Source organism: Nyctibius grandis, chromosome Z (genome assembly GCF_013368605.1).
Source record: "Nyctibius grandis isolate bNycGra1 chromosome Z, bNycGra1.pri, whole genome shotgun sequence".
NCBI lineage: Eukaryota > Metazoa > Chordata > Aves > Nyctibiiformes > Nyctibiidae > Nyctibius > Nyctibius grandis.
In genome coordinates, this window is record NC_090695.1 from 70573810 (window position 1) to 70593673 (window position 19864).

At 38.3% G+C, this 19864-nt stretch overlaps 1 protein-coding gene across 4 annotated transcripts in view; it reads left to right on the forward strand.

Annotated features, from left to right (window-relative positions):
- BDP1 (B double prime 1, subunit of RNA polymerase III transcription initiation factor IIIB) overlaps positions 1 to 19864 on the forward strand; it is a 58651-nt gene that overhangs the window by 8728 nt on the left and 30059 nt on the right. For 3 of the 4 annotated variants that reach the window (XM_068423326.1, XM_068423328.1, XM_068423327.1), the window contains exons 6-22: positions 227 to 360; positions 1359 to 1453; positions 2064 to 2118; positions 2797 to 2940; positions 4579 to 4860; positions 5197 to 5365; positions 6385 to 6544; positions 11852 to 11928; positions 13320 to 13464; positions 13649 to 13725; positions 14305 to 14464; positions 14884 to 14966; positions 16154 to 16385; positions 16878 to 17065; positions 17800 to 18016; positions 18502 to 18686; positions 19242 to 19467. In XM_068423326.1, coding sequence (XP_068279427.1) covers positions 227 to 360; positions 1359 to 1453; positions 2064 to 2118; positions 2797 to 2940; positions 4579 to 4860; positions 5197 to 5365; positions 6385 to 6544; positions 11852 to 11928; positions 13320 to 13464; positions 13649 to 13725; positions 14305 to 14464; positions 14884 to 14966; positions 16154 to 16385; positions 16878 to 17065; positions 17800 to 18016; positions 18502 to 18686; positions 19242 to 19467 — 2629 coding nt within the window. The remainder of the gene's footprint in view (positions 1 to 226; positions 361 to 1358; positions 1454 to 2063; positions 2119 to 2796; positions 2941 to 4578; positions 4861 to 5196; positions 5366 to 6384; positions 6545 to 11851; positions 11929 to 13319; positions 13465 to 13648; positions 13726 to 14304; positions 14465 to 14883; positions 14967 to 16153; positions 16386 to 16877; positions 17066 to 17799; positions 18017 to 18501; positions 18687 to 19241; positions 19468 to 19864) is intronic. The other variant, XM_068423329.1, reaches the window with a different exon arrangement.

Consider the following 19864-nt stretch of genomic DNA (forward strand, 5'->3'; position numbering starts at 1 on the left):
TTAGAAAAAGAGAAAAGCAAACTTTGTTGCACAGGCTGGGTAGGATAATGATTTCTTGCTGCATTCTCCTGCTAAAATAGATATTAATGTAATTATTAAACCTGATTACATAGTACAAACTCTGACTTGTGGCAGGAAAAGTCTGAACAGCTGGCTTATAAACATCGACTATATGTCTTGTTAGAGATATTTTCAGATAAGTCTCTTTGTGTGTTTGCTTTTCCAGTTTAACTGTAGAAGTTTTAAGAACAAAAGGTCCATGTGTTGTAGAAGAAAATGATCCCATCTTTGAGCGTGGCTCTACAACTACATATTCTAGCTTCAGGAAAAGCTTTTACACAAAGCCATGGTCAAATAAAGGTGAGTATTTTTGTTTTCAAGTTTTGGGTCTGCAGACAAGTCTTAGTTTTCCATCTGTGTTTTGTACTCAATTTTTATTTCCAGTGGAGCAAGTGGATCTAGTTACATGTGATGTAGTCTCAACCCTACAAACTTACAAGCAAAGCTCTGATGTGAAAATTGGCATGTTTAAAAAATCCAGTGCCGTATGATTTGCAGGCTACCCATGAATTTTTTATGTCATGGACATTTAGGTGCTGTGGAAATGCTAGTCTGCCTTATCAAAAGCATAATTTTGGATTCTGGTGTCCAGGTATTTGAGCTCTATATGGAACAGTTAGCAGTTCTTAACAGCTTCTTTACTTGGTTCTTCCAGCATGGCCAGGAATAAATTATATAAGACATCTCTATGTGGGCTGATTTCAATGCACATGGACAGCTGTGTTCTTACGAGAGGGTGCGTTGGTTTTTCATTATGCCTGCTCTGAATTGATTATTGTCTCCAGGCTGACAGCACTGGGCAAGACTTTTTACAATTGGAAATGTTTTCTTACAACCGTAGATGGAAAAATTAGCTTCAGAATTCACTGTGCTGCTTTTGGAGTGCACTCTTTCCTGTTAAATAATAACGGAGATAGTATTTTTACACATGCTTTTTTCTGATTTCTGTTTGTGGTTGTCTTCATAATAAAAATGAACATTGACAATTTGGAGTTGGTTAGCTTTGATTTACTAGCTTTATGAAACGTATTTCACATTCTGTGGTTTTGTAATAGATTAGACAGTTCTTTTTGTTAGTGGTTCATTCAGCAAGTGTTATTAGAGGTACTTAGGCGAAATAACACACATACTCCAGCTTAGCTGAACTTGCAGCCACAGTAGAAAACCTTAAAGTTACCTATCTCGTTGCATTAAGTTTGAAAGGTGTTTTTATTTTAGATAGCAAGAAGGATGGTTAACTAAATACTTAAGTGTGTGTATCTTTTTATTTTTTTATTTTTATTTCTTGTCCCATCCAGAAACAGACATGTTCTTTTTAGCTATCAGTATGGTAGGAACAGACTTCTCCCTGATTGGACGGCTATTTCCTCATAGAGCCAGAGCAGAAATTAAGGTAAAAATTAAAGCAGTCAATAAAGCAATTAAATGTCTGTGTTCACTTTTCTGTTTCTCATTCGCTGTTCCTGTGCTTCCTCTATTAATATTGATAATTTTGATGCTAGTTGGCTCTGTAGCAATGCTTTTTTAAATACCTGTTTCCAAGAGGTACTAAGTATCTGAAACATTCATATGCTGGGTTGAATTTTGATCAACATATCTAGTAAATCTACCATACCTAGACACAGTTTGTCTCGCTTTTATTTTAACTGAAGAATGCTGATAAGCGTAAGTGGATATTTGGTGAGAGTCGTGTATGCTGTCTCTTTTGTGGTATCCAGCTGGGAAAATCTTTGATTTTTCAAACCCTGCTTAGATTGGAAATAAGGACAAAAATGTTGAAAATAATAAAAAAATTATGACTGGTGGTATCTATTGGTGACAGATTTTGTATTTAAAAATTAAGTACAAACTTGTGTTCTCTGACTGTGCTTGTAAGTTTTAACAGCTTTAGCTGGTAGAAAATTCTGTTGCATTGAGGAAGGCTTATCTTTATCTGCTATCTTGTACAATATATTGTTGCATTTCTTGCTTACTGAAAAAGACAAATATACCTTTGCTTTTAGAACAAGTTCAAACGTGAGGAAAAAGCTAATGGATGGAGGATAGACAAAGCTTTCAGTAAGTAAACGTATCCCACCCTACAATGAGTCATTAAATGGTAGTCATCTTTTTTCATGGTAACTTTTCTGCTTTGCTTTGCTTGAATTAATTATAAGAAAAAGTTTTTGCTTATAGGTGAGTTCAGAAGCTGGGGAATCTTAGGTTTTTATAGCAGGCATTGTTCACAGTAAAGATCTTTAGGTTTAATTTCTGCTTTTGCTCTATGTCTGATGAGATTAGTATTTCCTATTCTTTCCTATATATATTCATTTGAAGATTATTCTGATTCATGGGAATTTCTAACACAGTTACTGTAAACTGCTTTGAGAATCCTTAAAGGATTTGTTCATTATTTGAATGAGCTACGTAAGTCCTAGAGCAGCATGTTAATAGATTGATACTATGGTACAATTTGTGTATTTGTCACTTCTTAAATTTTCTGAACTACTAAGTACTGTAACCTTTTTACTATTTGTTTTTTAAAACCAAGCTACCATAATCCATATATATGTCATCTCTAGTCTCTGCTCAAGTGATACAGAAAGTATTTTCCAAAAGAATTCTCTGTTTAAATTTATATAACCTTTGTTTTTTAGTGTAAAATGTACCACTGATTATTTTACAAAGCAGAAACTTGGAAAAATTATCAACTTCGATTTTTTTTTTTTTTTCTATTTCTTTGCTTTAATTTGATAGAAGAAAAGCGGCCCTTTGATTTTGAATTCTTTGCCCAGCTGCTTGAAAAGGTCTTGTCAGATGAGCAAAAGAGGAAGCAAAAGACTGTTAAAAGCCAGAAGCCAAAGGAAAAGAAGCCATCAAAGCCTCGGAAGAAGCCGAAAGGTACTTCAAAAGAATGCTTGAGTTAGCATTACAGAGCAGTGGTCAGTAATGTGTTGCTAGCCGAGGAAAAATCATGTAGGGAATCTTTTCCTTCCCTGTTCCAGACAGGGCAAGAGAATCTTGGCTTCATAGCATAAATTTTTCAGATGTAGTTTACTGATGTGCGGCATGGTGATAATTGGTAGTAGCTGGTTTCCTGAGGTGTATTTTCTCTGGGCAGAAATGTGAGACCATACTGAGATTAATGATCTTTCATAGTCTGAAGCACTGATATTCTAAATGGGATATTCTCTTTTAACAGTTGATAAGTATCTCCATGAGTTGCAAACGAATTCAGTCTTAAAATCCTTGGGCCCAAACCATATTTTTGTCAAGCTCTTTTCTGACTTTTAATTTAAATTTTTCTTACATTTTAAACCCTTTTCTTTTAAGAATTCTCTTTCTCCTTTAATTATAGTTTGACTCCCTAAGTCTGAAGGGTGTGATTCTTTTCAGGAAGTCTTGTAAAAGTTTTTTTCTAGTTTTCTGGTCTGTTCAAAATAAAGGATAAAGATTATGTTTAATTATATTGATCACCATATGGTGTCTTATTACCTCAGCACCTGTGAAAGGACCTCTTGTGGATGTGCTTAAATTAAAAACAGTACACTGACACCATTTCATAAATTGCCTGCTAATTCTGTGGAGTTGTTCACTTGTTTGTTCCACAAGAACTCATTTTCTTATAAGTGGTATTGTGGAACAAACAAGTGAACAACCTTTTTAAAGGGGATGCTAGCTAGGAAGCAACATCACTGTTTAATTCTTAAAATTGAGATAGTTGCTGCTTTTCTATAGCCTTGATTTCAGACTTGATTAACTAAAATGTCCCACTTATTAGGACTTACAGCTACATACTGAAATGCTGTTCATAGACTTTCATGGTAGGTTAAAGGTGCTTTATGTGTAAAGCAATGTGGGAATGCTTTTTCTACTTCTTTTGCGTTTTGCATTTCTTAATTACAGGGGAACAAGTTTGTATAAGAATAATAAAAAGGACAGGGAAAGGTTCTTGGTGGTTGATGTTCTGCATAAATACAAGATCAAGACAAAATGTCCTGAAAAGAGGAGGGAGGAGAATTTCAGAAACTCATTAAACCCAGAAAAGAACTTGTGAATTATTAGCTAAATAATAATTCAGCTTTCTTATGTAAATAAGAATGATCAACTACAATACTTTTGTTGATCAAAATTACTTTTCATGGCAACCACCATCACCTCTTTCTGCAGAGGTATGATAACTCTCTTCAGGAACAGCAATGCCTATTTTTCTTTGATCTGAAAGTGACTGTGTAACCTGCTAAAAAGTACAGGAACAAGAACATTTACTAAATTTGCTTTTCATCCTATGTTGACTTTGCCCTGGTGAAGTGTTATCCCATGTACAGAATGTGTTTTGCATTTAGTGTTGAAGTTAATCTGTGCTAAAGCTTTTCTGTTAAGTCAGTGACTGACTTCTCATGGTCATGCTCATATGCCTGGCAGTATATTGGCAGTGATGTATGAATTCAGAAGATGTTGCTAGTGGAATTATCTTTGCAGTTTATGGCTCCTAATACTCCACCAGTCTATTAACCAGGAACCATATTGTCTCAATAGCAAAAGCTGCCAGCGCAGAAGATGCTAATGATGAAGATGATCGTCAGGAAGCCAGAATTTCTGATGCAGAAACAGAAGCAGATGCTGTGATGGCTGAGAAAGAAAATGAGGAATCTTTGGACATTTCTGAACAGGAAGAACAGGTTGCATTAGAGCCAGCATTAGCAAAAAAGAAGAGGAAGAAGAAGAGAAAAGATGACCTGGAACAGGAAGTGGAGAATCTTCCAGAAGAAATGGCTGCCCCTTCAAAAATTGCTGAAGAAGGGAAATCCTCTAAGAAAAGTAAGAGGCAAAAATGCTCACTTTCAAATGTTCAAATATAAATTTTATATAGAGACATTGCAAACTTAAGAATGAGAACTTCGGTTTTGATTTTATATTGCTGATCTGCCTTGGGAGGTTGTGGAACAATGCCTTTCAAAATCAGCTTTCATACTAAATGTAAACATATTTTATTTTAGCTGAGAACATTTCTCTTAAATCTTAATACTCATGCATTTGGTGCTGGGATTTTTTGTCTTAAATTAATTCTTGCTTCACTGTAGCTGGGATGTGAGAACTGGAATTCTAAGATGTTGCCAGAATGTCCAAATTGATTTAATTCTTATTAATTTGCAGAAGTGGTATGTGATGCAAACAATGATGGTCATACTACCTGTAGAGAAGAACTGGATAGTGGTATTGAAGGAAAACAAGATGAGACAGCTGTTACAGAGGAAGAGAGATCAGAGTCCTGTTTACCAGTGGATGATATAATGGAGACAGAAAGTGAAGTGAATTTATGCAGGTACAGTTTACACTGGAAAGCTTAGGCAAAATAAAAAATAGTTTAAAGTGTTAATGTTGGTTTTATTTATTCATGCCTACCATCATGTTAACTGGCACAGAAGGATCAGGTTTCTGAGGACTGTCCTGGGTTTTAGTAAGCTGTTTATAATTTACACACTCAATATATTCTCTGCCTTGATGGCAGAGAATTTTGCCCTTGCAAAATTAATTTACATTAATGCTGAAATACCATCCAAAACTGCTTTGACTTTTTTTAGGGTGTTCATGAAGACTATTGGCTTATTCTGGCTTCTAATATTTCTCTCAAAGCACTGCTTGATAATGTTGCTACATAGTGTTGCTATACACTTGGAATTTATATTTGTTTTTAATAAGATGGTTCTTGCGGCAAGGGAAAGTTGCTTTGACTTCATTTGTGCAGAACCTGGGTGGGATGCAAGCTTTTGGTTTCAGTTTTGGGCATTCTTTTACTAGAAAGAAAGTGAATATTTGTTTTATTAAATTTATTGTATAAGAAAGTGGTAAATATAAAAAGTCATTATGAAGCCCTTAGTGCTACTTCAGAATTTTGTGTGTTAATTGTTGTATTTAGCTGTATTGTAATTGTTTATTATTTCATGCAGAATCTCAGAAACTTTTATGTGATTTAATACCTCATTGGAAGCATATGACGGAACAGTATTTGTCTTTGAACTGAACAAAGAAAATCAGGGAAAAAAAAGCTTCTGCATACAGTGTTTATATTAGTAAAGTCTGTTTTAAAAAACTATCTAGTTTAGAATATTCTAGACTAGATTTTAACATCTTGTAATAGCATTGCAAAAGTACAAAAGTTATTTTAAAGCTCATATCCTGCAAATATCACTAAAACTTGTCAGATTCTCTGAAATACATGTAGTTATTTAATGTCAACATTGCATAATTTTTCTGTGCAACTTGATCTATCTGTAAACAATAATAGCTTTTTTTATTAAAATACACTAATGTAATGTTTTTGTGTGCTTTTATTGATTTCAGCTTTGAAGATAGCAGTCATGATATACTAGAAACAGAATCAGCTAAACTGAGAACTCTAGATATTAGAGATGATACATCACAGGAAAGTCAGATTTCAGAGCTACCATTTTCAAAGATTAGAAGCAAAGAAAGCCAATCTGAAGAAACTAGAGAAACAAAGGTAATTTTATTTTTTATATAGTTCTCACTTCTAAAGATTTTCCTCTTTACCAGTACACCAATGCACGCAGCATGGGGAATAAACAAGAGGAGTTAGAAATCCATGTTTGGTCGGGGGTTATGATCTAGTGGCAATTACAGAGACTTGGTGGGATGCCTTGCATGACTGGAATGTGGTCATGGATGGCTATGTCCTGTTCAGGAAAGACAGGCCACTAAGGAGAGGTGGTGGAGTTGCTCTTTATGTGAGTGAGCAGCTAGAATGTATTGAGTTCTGTCCAGGGGCGGATCAGGAGCGAGTTGAGAGTTTGTGGGTGCGAATTAAGGGGCAGGCTGGCAGGGGTGATACTGTTGTGGGTGTCTATTACAGGCCACCGGATCAGGATGAGGAGGGTGATGAGGCCTTCTACAGGCAGCTGAGAGCAGTCTCGCAATTACAGGGCCTGGTTGTTGTGGGGGATTTCAACTACCCTGATATTTGCTGGGAGGCCTACTCAGCCAGCCATCCTCAGTCCAGGAGGTTCCTCCAGTGCGTTGATGATAACTTTCTGATGCAAATGGTGGATGAGCCAACTAGGAGAGGAGCGCTGCTGGATCTTATCCTCACTAACAAGGAGGGTCTGGTTGAAGAGGTGAAGGTTGAGGGCAGCCTTGGTTGTAGTGACCATGAGATGGTAGGGTTCAGGATCTCATGTGGCAGGAACAGAATAGCTAGCAGAATCACAACCCTGGACTTCAGGAGGGCCAACGTTGGCCTTTTCAAGCAATTGCTAGGGGAAATCCCATGGGACAGGGTACTAGAAGGTAAGGGGGCCCAAGATAGTTGGTTAGCATTCAAGGACTGCTTCTTCCGAGCTCAAGATCAGAGCATCCCAGCAGGTAGGAAGTCAAGGAAGGGTACCAGGAGACCTGCATGGTTAAACAGGGAACTGCTGGGCAAACTCAAGTGGAAGAAGAGGGTGTAGAGATCATGGAAGGAGGGGCTGGCCACTTGGGAGGAATATAAGTCTGTTGTCAGAGGATGTAGGGAGGCAACTAGGAAAGCTAAGGCCTCCTTGGAATTAAACCTTGCAAGAGAGGTCAAGGACAACAGAAAGGGCTTCTTCAAATACATTGCAGGTAAAACCAACACTAGAGGCAATGTAGGCCCACTGATGAATGAGGTGGGGGTCCTGGAGACAGAGGATAAAAAGAAGGCGGAGTTACTGAATGCCTTCTTTGCCTCTGTCTATACTGCTGGAGGCTGTCCTGAGGAGCCCCGGACTCCTGAGGCCCCAGAAGAAGTCAGGATAGAGGAGGAATCTGTCTTGGTAGATGAGGGCTGGGTCAGGGACCAATTAAGCAATCTGGATGTCCATAAATCCATGGGCCCTGATGGGATGCACCCGCGGGTGCTGAGGGAGCTGGCGGAAGTCATTGCTAGGCCACTCTCCATCATCTTTGCTAAGTCGTGGGCAACGGGAGAGGTGCCTGAGGACTGGAGGAAAGCGAATGTCACTCCAGTCTTCAAAAAGGGCAAGAAGGAGGACCCGGGTAACTATAGACCGGTCAGCCCCACCTCCATCCCCGGAAAGGTGATGGAACAACTTGTCCTTGGTGCTGTCTCTAGGCACATCAAGGACAGGGGGATCATTAGGGGCACTCAGCATGGCTTCACCAAGGGGAAGTCATGCTTAACCAACTTGATAGCCTTTTATGAGGACGTAACCCGGTGGATAGATGATGGTAAAGCTGTGGATGTGGTCTATCTCGATTTCAGTAAAGCGTTTGACATGGTCTCCCACAGCATCCTCACAGCTAAACTTAGGAAGTGTGATCTGGATGATCGGGTGGTGAGGTGGATTGTGAACTGGCTGAAGGAAAGAAGCCAGAGAGTGGTGGTCAATGGGACAGAGTCCAGTTGGAGGCCTGTGTCTAGCGGAGTCCCGCAAGGGTCGGTACTGGGACCAGTTCTATTCAATATATTCATTAATGACTTGGATGAGGGAATAGAGTGCACTGTCAGCAAGTTCGCTGATGACACAAAACTGGGAGGAGTAGCTGACACACGGGAAGGCTGCGCAGCCATTCAGAGAGACCTGGACAGGCTGGAGAGTTGGGCAGGGAGAAATTGAATGAAATATAACAAGGGCAAGTGTAGAGTCCTGCATCTGGGCAAGAACAACCCCATGTACCAGTACAAGTTGGGGGCAGAGCTGTTGGAGACCAGCGTAGGGGAAAGGGACCTGGGGGTCCTAGTGGACAACAGGATGTCCATGAGCCAGCAGTGTGCCCTTGTGGCCAAGAAGGCCAATGGCATCCTGGGGTGTATTAGAAGGGGTGTGGTTAGCAGGTCAAGAGAGGTTCTCCTCCGCCTCTACTCTGCCCTGGTGAGGCCGCATCTGGAGTATTGTGTCCAGTTCTGGGCCCCTCAGTTCAAGAAGGACAGGGAACTGCTAGAGAGAGTCCAGCGCAGAGCCACGAAGATGATTAAGGGAGTGGAACATCTCCCTTATGAGGAGAGGCTGAGGGAGCTGGGTCTCTTTAGCTTGGAGAAGAGGAGACTGAGGGGTGACCTCATTAATGTTTATAAATATGTAAAGGGCAAGTGTCATGAGGATGGAGCCAGGCTCTTCTCAGTGACATCCCTTGACAGGACAAGGGGCAATGGGTGCAAGCTGGAACACAGGAGGTTCCACATAAATATGAGGAAAAACTTCTTTACGGTGAGGGTAACTGAACACTGGAACAGGCTGCCCCGATAGGAGAAGGAGCTCTGGAGACATTCAAAACCCGCCTGGATGTGTTCCTGTGTGACATGATCTAGGTAATCCTGCTCCGGCAGAGGGATTGGACTAGATGATCTTTCGAGGTCCCTTCCAATCCCTAACATTCTGTGATTCTGTGATTCTGTGATTCTGTGATTCTGTGATTCTGTGATTCTGTGATTCTGTGATTCTGTGATTCTGTGATTCTGTGATTCTGTGATTCTGTGATTCTGTGATTCTGTGATTCTGTGATTCTGTGATTCTGTGATTCTGTGATTCTGTGATTCTGTGATTCTGTGATTCTGTGATTCTGTGTGTTTTTTTTAAATCAAAGCCATTTTTTGCTTGGTTTTGTGATGTTTTTACCACTAGGTGGAAAAAAAAGGCAACAAGCTTGAGAACATCACCAAAATTTGGCTGGCTTTAATGGGTTGTCTGTTATACTGGATTTATTCAGAGAATATACTGTGCATGCCTGGCTCATCTCCTAGACTAAACAGCTGAACACTTTAATTATTCAGAAGTGAAGCAGTACAATGTCAACAGTAAAACCCTGGAGCAAGATTTTGCTGGCATATGCTTACTAACGCAATGTTGGAAATTAATTTGAGCACGATGAGCATCCAAAGTGTATTCTTTGGATTGTTTTAAGCCTGATGCCTGGTCATTTAATGTGCACTGTACTTCCATTGTAATGTTCCTGTTCATCTTCTCTTCTTCTTTATAATGCCACTTGTTCCCCTCTCCAACAATATTGTTTTCAAGCTGAAGAGTCCTAATCTTACATTTCTCCTCATATAGAGAAAGTTCCATTCCTCTGATCATCCTTCTATCCTTGCATCATTGTAATTTTTGGAACTTAATATCATACTGTTTAAAGACTTGTGCTGAGGGGGAATGAGTTACTTTCTCTTGTGCTTTCTAAGATGAAGAATGATCTTATGGCTAAAGTTTGTGGTGAGAGATTAGGAAATTCTAAGTGTTAGTGTTTCCCTAATGTCACAGGGAAATTATTTGTGCTTTGGCCTTTATTTTAGATTCTGTTACCTAAAATAATGTCGTCATCGTAATGGAAAATCAGCTACTTAAGATCTTCGCAAAAACTGAATGCCTGTGTTTGGAAATGTTACAGCAATACAATCTCCTGATATTAGTTGGACTAATGTTTATAAAAACAAATGAACTGAACAGGGCAATGTGCTTTATACACCAGCCTGTTATAGTAGTGTCAGTAGCCTGAGTAGCTAAGCTCTCTGGCTGATCAATTATGGCTGTTTGACATGAGAAAAAGGCATAATAATCTCTCAAACTTAATTTCTAAAGACCTTTTATGTCAGTTCTAATTATCTTTGCCTGCTGTGGTTAATTTACTTCAAAAATATATGAACATAAATCACTGACCTAAAACTAGAAATACTCAGCCGCCCAGTGATGTGAAACATGATTCCATTAATATTCTGGAGGAGGTAAATAAAGTAGAGAAATGATTGTTTTTTGCAGTAGGCTTTTACCTTAATCCTCTAAATAGCTTCCATAAAATCTTTGCTGTAATTGTGATTAGATTTCTATGTTGTCAATTTGCTTTTCACTTTCTGAGGGATGGTCAGTGGTCTCTAGGAAAATGATTTAAATACTAGACCGGTAAAGTAATGATAGCTGATACTGCCTAAGGAGTCAGTTAGCAACTTCATCCAATTAAAAGACAAAGAAACAGGCTAATGGGAACCTCATGAACTTCAACAAGGGGAAGTGCAAAGTCCTGCACTTGAGGAGGAACAACCCAAAGCATCAGTGTATGTTGGGGGCCACCCAGATGGAAAGCAGCTTGGCCAAAAAGGTCCTGGTAAACACAAAGATGAACATGAGCCAGCAGTGTGCCCTGGCTGCAAAAAAGGCTAACGGTATCCTGGGTGGTATTAGGACAGGTGTTGAGGGAGGTGATCTTTCCCCCCTATACAGCGCTGGTGAGGCCACACCTGGAGTTCTGTGACCAGTTCTAAGCTCCACAGTATGAGAGACATGGACATTCTGGACATAGCCCATCAAAGGGCCTTGAAGATGGTGAAGGGACTGAAGCCTATGATGAAAGGCTGAAAGAGAGGGGACAATTTAGCCTGGAGAAAGAGAAAGCTCAGGGGGATCTCTTCAATATCTAGAAAAAAACCTGAAGGTGGACTGCAAAGAGTACAGAGCCAGGCTCTTACCAGTGGTGCCCAGCGACAGGACCAGAGGCAGTGGGTGCAAAATGAAACACAGAAGGTTCCTTCTGAACATCAGGAAATACTATTTCACTGTGAAGGTGACTGGGCACTGGCACAGGTTACCCAGAGAGACTGTGAAATCTCTATCCTTGGCAATATTCAAAAGCTGTTTGGACATGGTATTGGGCAATAGGTGGTGCTGCTTGAGCAGGGGGGTTGGACCAGATTACCTTTGGAGGTCCCTTCCAACTTCAGCCATTCTGTGAATCTTGTTCTTGTTTCTGCTTTTCTTTACGTTATAGCAAAGAGTTCTTCTATGTTTATAATTTCTTTTCTACAACATTTTTTTTCCTTACTCAGAAGAAAGACATACATGACTTACATAGACCAGATGAAGAGCAGAGTCCATCAGAAAGTGATTCTCAGTCTGAAATCATGTAAGTAGAATTACTTTACCTTGCAGTGGTACTTGAGCTAAACCTGCATTTACTTAATTTGGATATAATTCTGATTGACCATAATAGGTTGGACTGGACGGTAGGTCGTGATAACTTTTCTGCCATATTCAATTAAGTTATTTGATAGAAATTTTGATCACTGAGGAGCAATGCTTTGTCTGAAATTTAAAATGTTACGTGGGAATGAGGAGAAAGGGTTAACTAAGCTTAGGAAAAAGCTAGCCCCTCTACAGTCAGCAAGAATGAGAGATTTCTCTGAAGAAGTCTGCCATTTTGTGGGTGAAAGCTGGTTGTGAAAGTTGTTTTTTTGTTTTTGTTTTTTTTTGTTAATAAAAGGGCCTCACTGTATTCTTTGAAATTCACTGTTGTCTATCAGAGCTTATTAGCTGTACACATCATGTGTATGCTGTATTCATACCTTCCGAATTGGAAACTGTTGCGCTCTGGAACTCAGTGCAAGACTCTTAAGTTGAGACACACCTCTCTAGAAGACTATTTCTTACACTTATTGCTGTAACTGAGCAGTGGTGTTTAAACAAGTCTGTGCCTAAAGTTTCCATTTTTTGTGTGATCAGCGACTTCTTATTCCATGATATAATTTTTTAAAGGTGATTCAGGGATGGGCTACTAGTTAATGCTAACTCATTTTTCATGCTTCTGTCTTTCCCTTATTGAAGGGCAGCTCAGTCTTATGGTAAAGACTGTCAAAACTTTATTTGTCCTGTCTTAGGAAGAATATAAGAAAAGGTAGTAGTTCCCACTGAAGATTATTGATAAGCTGTAGGGCTCTGTCAAACAGCATGTGAATCCCAGGACACGCTATGGCAATGGTTAAGGACACAGAGACCAATGTACGTACCCCATTCTTCAATAATGTATGGATGTTGGTAGTAGGACAAGGTGTTTGAAAACAGCAGTTCACAGTTCTGTGAGTGAGATAGCTTTGAAGGGGGATGAAGGGATGGGAGAGGCACATGCAAAATTTTGTATGTAAAGCAAATCTGCTCTACTTTGGAGCAGATTTCTATTGTTTCTATTGAAATTAGCAAACCTGTTCACGCTGACATCAATGTGAATCCCTTGGAGAAGAGGTATTCCTATCTATTTAACAGCAAGGAATGCTTCCTTCAAATATTTTTAAATAGATTCCACTGAAAGGCAGCAATGTTGTTAAGGTTTATTTGACATTCTTTGCATTAAGTAGTAGAGTATCTTCTAGTATCAGAAAAATGTAGTATAATTTTTTTCAGTTTATTGTCCTGCTGCATTGCCCATGCAGTCTGTGGTGCTCTTGAAGCACATCTCGGGCCATGTAAGAATTTAAGTTGCTCTTTGGTAATAATATATACTGTCTCTTTTTATATCTTAAGGAAAACTGAAAAGCCATCAGACAGAGGACGCTTGCAAAGACTTAAACCCAATTTAGTGAGATCATCAGGAAGGAGAGAAGCAGCAACCCAAGAGAAAATGGAGGCTGAGACTTCCTCTCCAAACCTTGTGAATGCAGAAGAAAAGGTCAGAAGGAGGAATGTTGCTTAATATGCTTTGCTCTTGATGTTGTATCTGTTTTGATCAATGCTGATACTGTGGACCAGCTACAGTCTAATAAGCAGTATTCTGAGAACTGGTTCTGAGGTATCTGCACACTTGTCCAAGAGTGTCTATTCTATTTCTATTCTATGCCTTGCCTCAATTCCAGTGCTCTGAGGAAGACAGTAGAAGAAACGGAAATGAAGCTGTAGAAGTAGAGAACATGGATTTGGGTACTAAATCTGAGTAAGTATTGAGATCCCTTTTCCAGTCTCCTGGAATTAACTGACTGTAATTGTTATATTTAGTATATGTAGTGTCACTATAAGAAGACAACATTAATTGTAAAGTTTTAATATAAATCTTAAATTTGACTTTGGCATTTTCTTGGATGATCAAGTGGTACTATAGTAGAAGGTATGTGCTGCTTTTCTAGGAAGTTGAGGAAACCATTACTTTATGAAGTACCAACTATTCTTGGAATTTGGGAGGGGCAAAGCGGGGAAGTGATAACTATGGCTTTGCCTGCCTTCCACCCTCAGTTGCCAGCTAATGGCTCCGCTTCTGACACTTGCGGGAGAAGCTATGATACGCAGTCTAGGTAGGTTCCTCCCCTGTGTGATAACTTCATATCTTTTTAATAGGTAGATAAATTGAGTTTACACACTCTGTAAGTTTGGTTCTTATGTGAAGAAACTTGCATAAATTTATGCAAATCATTCTGAAGACAACCTAATTCAGTAAAGAAAGCTGTGCAAGTCATTGAATGTTACGTAGGTTTGAATATTATGGAGTAAATGTGACTCTTGTGGATCCTTTGTGCAGAGAACCTGAAAGAACTGTAATTGCAAAGGCAATAGTTAGAGGACGTCGACAGAGATTTAAGCCTAATGTTACCAGAGCGTCTGGAAGGAAAGAAGAGCCTGAAAAAGATGCACAAAGTGATAAAATGTCCCATCCACAGCCTAAGGGGGAAACCGAAAAGGTATTTAAATAGACTAAGGTAACTGGAGATCATATGTTAGCTAAAAAGCTGCTAGATGCAACAGCAATGTTATCTTTTTTTTTCTTTTTTTTTTCCCTCAATACGACCAGGAATCAGCCACTTAACTTTCAGTGACAGTGTGATACTGCTTAAAGGCCTGGCCTCAGCTAAGCTGGGAGCTTGTCACACAAACCGTAGATGCCAATGGTCTTTCATGTCCTGCAGCGAATACAGCTTTAGTTGTTTGATCTAGTTTTTACTGCACCTTTCTGACTATGTGTAATGTACCCTGTAATTGTCTGTGTCTATCGTAAGAATCCATTTTGTATCCTGTTATGGACAGTTACCTGGTCTGTTAGGTAATGCTGTACTTTATAAATGTAAGACAGTTAATGTCTTTATGTTCTATTTCTATTCAGAATACTGACCAAAGTAATAGGTCTGATGCTACCAGTGAAGAAGCTGCAGGAAAAGATGATAAAGTCCTGGAAACAGTGTCTCAGTAAGTATGTAAAAAATGAGAAGATATGTGCTGCTGTCCAGGAATTTGACGTCCCTTTCACTTCTGGTGGTATTGCATAGTCTGGTAATTATAGGAGTTTCTGAAGAAACTTCTGCAATGAGATAGAAATTAAAGGAAGAATAGGAATCTTTCTTAATGCATGAAATAAATAGGTTAAACATTTTTGGTTTTAAAGCAGTGCTTTTAAATGAGATGTCATTCATGATAAACACAAAAAAAACCTGAAAAGCTAGTCCCTTGAAAACTAAAACAAGCCTTCTGCACTAGCTTTAATATTGAAATGCATCAGTTTCAGTGGTTAAGTACTTAAACAATAGGAATAAGTGTTTGTTCTTAAAGTGTAGTTAAATGTTAGGTGTCTGGTATTAGAGGAAAAAATTCCAGCATGTGGGCAATTTAATGCACGTGTTAATTAAGAAGTGCTGTATTTCTCTTCAGTGGAGAAATGGCAGCTGTAGTGTAAAAGGAGGAATGTGTTTTACAGGAGATATGTAATACAACAAAAAAGCCACCCTCATCCTCTCCCCGCCAAAAAAGAAGAAAAAAACAAAGCAACAGCAGCAACAAAAAAAACCGCAAACTTTTGTTTTTAAAGGGGGAGAAGAGGATGGAGGGAGGTAAACTGGATTTGATAATCTGGCAGAAAAATACTTCAGCAGTTACTTCTTTCATTAACATGCTATGTAACTTGGTGCTCAGGGTAAAAAGGCATAGAAGAAACATTTGATAATTGTAATAATGGGCATCTGATATTTTTATGTTAGTAAGATTGTGAAGTTATTTATGTATTTTCTGAATGTTTCTGATTTTTAACGCTTCATTAAATTAGGTCCATCTGCTTCTAGACCAGATAGAAATACAAGAAGAGCCATTATGGGTCAGAAAAAGGTCTATCTAGTGTGCTATCCTGTCTCCAGTGGGAAAAGAAAAAGAACAGGGCAAACATAAGTTTGGACTTGTCAGATACTTTTTCCAGTGTCTATCAGATACACTTCTTAATTTATTGTTTCATGAAGTTAGTAACACATAGCTCCATTTTAGATAAGTCTATGTTAATAACTGTTTAAAAAAAAATCAAATACAAAAACAACAAAAAAAAAACACCTTCAAGACTGCTCCCACTTTCAGATGTGGTATGTACTTATGGATCTTATGTATTTTTGCAGGTCTAATGAAAGAGTTGGTTTACAAGAAGACAGCAGACAGAGTGTGCTGAAACCAACGCCTCTAAAGAGAGGCAGAGTGCAGAGACCGAAACCAAATCTAGGAAGAACTGTTTCAAGGCAGAAAGACCTGACAGATGAAAAAGATACTGAAGAGAAGAAAACTGAAGGTGGAGAAGTAGAAAAAGGTGTGATACACCATAGGGATGAAAACAATTATCCATGCCTCAAAAATGTAAGTTTCTTGAGCAGTTGCTTAGGCACACTGTTTTGCTGGGTCCTAAGTAGAACCCTATAGTAACAACATTCTAGGTGCATACCACATCATTTGTAAGCGTAGCCTTTGCACGCTTTGTTTATTCTTTCAGAATAAACTGAATTGTCATAAAATTTCCTCATGTTTGAACTTGGGTTCTGTTTTCCATGGATAGATGGATTATATCTCACTTTGTTGTGTTATTTGTGATACCAGATAAAAAGAGAAGTGCAGAGAAAAAAGGTCTCTTGGAAAAGAGACCACTTCAGATAGAAAGTATATAGAAAAATAACATCTTTACTTTTAAAGTATCTACTGATGTTAGTTGGACACACAGGAAGCAAGAGAAACCTTTTTAAGTGATTTTTTTAAGAGATACTAAAATAACCTTTTTCGTTTCCCCTTGCTCTTCTAAAACAGAGTTCAAGCAAATCTTTCATCTTTAATAGAGCAAAATTTTATTCCTTTTAGGATGTGACAGTTCATGAAGACACTCGGCCATGCAATGTGATGTTAGAAGGGATTGTTTCTACAGATTCTGAGATGAACTCAATACATACAAGGCGGTGTTCCCAAGAAAAGTCCTCAGAAGCCGAAAGCTATGAAACTGAAAAGGGATTGTCAGATGTTTTGAAACAGTTTTCACATTTCAATACAGGGTAAGGTTATGTTTTAAATGGAGAGAAGAGATGGTTCAAAACCATCAATATCTCTAGGTATTCTACACTTTTACATTCAACCCCAGCATTAAAAGCAAGTTTTGTATCTGTAATGTGATGTTTAATCTAGACAATATTAGACTTAAACAAAGCCCCAAGACCTCAAAAGCACTAAATTTATATGCTGTTGGGTCTTAATTTGATCTTTAGACTGTGAGCTCAGTTTTCAAATAAATACATTTTGCTGATGCTCAGTTCCTGTGGTTATCTTTTCTGTGTTGGTCCTAACACTGCATCCCTATATGCTTATGTAAATCTTTGAGTGTAGGGTTTGGTTTCATATTAAAGTGTCCCTGGGGAAAAAAAAAAACCAAACCAAACTGTGCTGTAAATCTACTGAATAGTTTTAAGCATGATTGGACAAAGGGGTTTGTGAAATGTTTGTATTCCTCTCAAAGTATTACTGGAAGTTGCAGTTGTTCTGAAATGGCATCTTTTTTCTAACTTACCTTTGCTCACCTATTTATAGGATACACAGGTTTTTGGTGATGTTTGATGTGCTTTTATTGGACCTTTTTTCACAATGTCAGTAACTTTGTTGTTGCTGTAAGAAAGCCAAGGATTTTAATACGTGGCTACTGTATTGAAGAGAGCTACATACAAGTATGTCATGCATGACTTGGAGAACCACTGTTGTCCCATGCCTTTGATTGTTCTTCTGTTTGTTTTTGTAGGGAGTCTGGTCCTCAGAAGGGCAAGGAGAAAACTGTTGTATCATCAGTTCAGCTACTGAGGAGTCGATTCCAGACACCAAAGCCAAATCTAAGAACAACAACTAGTAGAAAGGAAGTACTGGATGTAAATGATAAAGCTGTATCGCAGAGAGATACCAACAAGGAAGAAAGTTTGACACAGTGTGACAGTGAATGTAGCATCCTTCCTGATACAGATGTAAGACCTTTTTTTTTTTCTTTAGTTATGTTTGAGCTTTTGGGTTTGTGAAATGAAATACTGATGATTTAAAAAATATGAAGTTGATCTTTTTTGAAACAATTTTTCAAAAGCTGAAATTTTCTACCTTAAAACTCCTGTACTTTCCACTTGGTTGTATGTGAGGAGAAAAAGATTACATCTATTCTGTATCTCTTGTTATGTGTCCAGATGTCTTTCTGACCTGAGGTGGCCTTGTAGAGTTGACAGTGAAGAAAGAAAAGTATTAATAGAAGATAGCAAGAAGAAATCTAGATTCCAGGCTACTTTATTTAAAAGAAATAAATGCATGTTTGTCCTGGAAAGACTAGGAATGAGCAGTTACAGAGGGGTTTTTGCAGAAAACACTTCAGAGGGTGATTAGTACTGAACTTCATGGACATCGTAAGGTCTCCTTTTGGTTTAGTGTCATGACTTTTTCTGGTTCTTGTGTTTACTTTTTTCAGAAAGCAGGAGAATATGAAGTCCTGCAACCATTGCTGTCCTTAGGGAAGGAATCACTTGGCTCTCAGGAAATTTCTGAGAGGCCAGCTTGTAAGTCTTCAAATACACTTTCAAGATCAGAGGGTGGTGAACTCAAGTTTTGTCTCCCTGAAACTAACCGAGATGACACCTCAACTACTAATTCAGGGTAAGAGACTAGCTACTTTTATTTCTTGACTGTTACAATGAAAGTATTTTAAAAGGAAATCATTGTGCCAATGGATGGCTAACTGGCAAAGAAAATCTAATAAAAATACTGAATGAAATCTCAGTTCTCATAGTTTTGACACTAGTGATACTAAAATTCCAGTTACTTCTATGCTAAGCATTAAATTAATGAGCATTCATTTTACAACTGTGTCATCATCTGAAACACTAGATTCATGTCACGTAAGCAGAGGAATACTAGTTTGCTTATCAGAGAAACCATGTGAAAATTGCTTTGACTTTATAGTAATAAGCAGACAGTAAGTTAATGCCTCCAGTGAGTTAGTTAATTCTGTTGTGGAAGTAGGAGACCAGTGCTTTGAAATTTTTGCTGAAATAAAGTTTTGTGTTTGTAACTTAAACTCAGCACAACTTTACGTTTACATGGTTTCCTTTAAAAACTCAGTTGTTTTTATATGTAAATATAATGAACCTGTGTTTGTTAACGACGTGCTTTTGTATTAACTTTTGGATTTTTTTTTTCTGTCTGACTTAGCATTGATAGCAAAAATACCACTGAAGAAGAAAGTAAACAAACACCTCTTCAACCTGTCCAGTTAGTGCGGAGCAGATTCCAGAAGTACAAACCAAACTTGGGAAGAGCTGTTGGAAAGAAGGAATTACAAATATCAGAAAATGAGAGGGAGAGAAAGCCTGAATTAGAGCAGTTGGTATTGCCAAAAGATGAGTCTGCCAATACTGTCATCGTAAGTCTAATAAGAGTAAGCACTTTGCCTTCAAAAGTATGGTTCCAAGTTGCATGTTCTATTATATGAAGTTAAATTGGAACATTTAAGTTGCATTCCCGGAAGCTGAGACACCATACTAGATGAAAAAACCCCAAACCCTGGTATGTTGAGGTATTGCAGGTATGAAATCAGTGAAGTCTACAACTTGTACTATTAATGTCTTCTGGAAAATGAGGATCTGATTTTGATTGGATTGCATGATAGAAAAAACGATTATGCGTGTTTAAGGTAAACTCTAGAATAAAAATGTGTTTTATATTGCAATACATAAAAGTTAGCTTTTTTGCTCATTGTATCTTTCCTGTTTGGATGAATCAAGTCTGTGTTGAGGAATCTAGTATAGAGGGCAGAGTATAGCTATTTTTCTGTT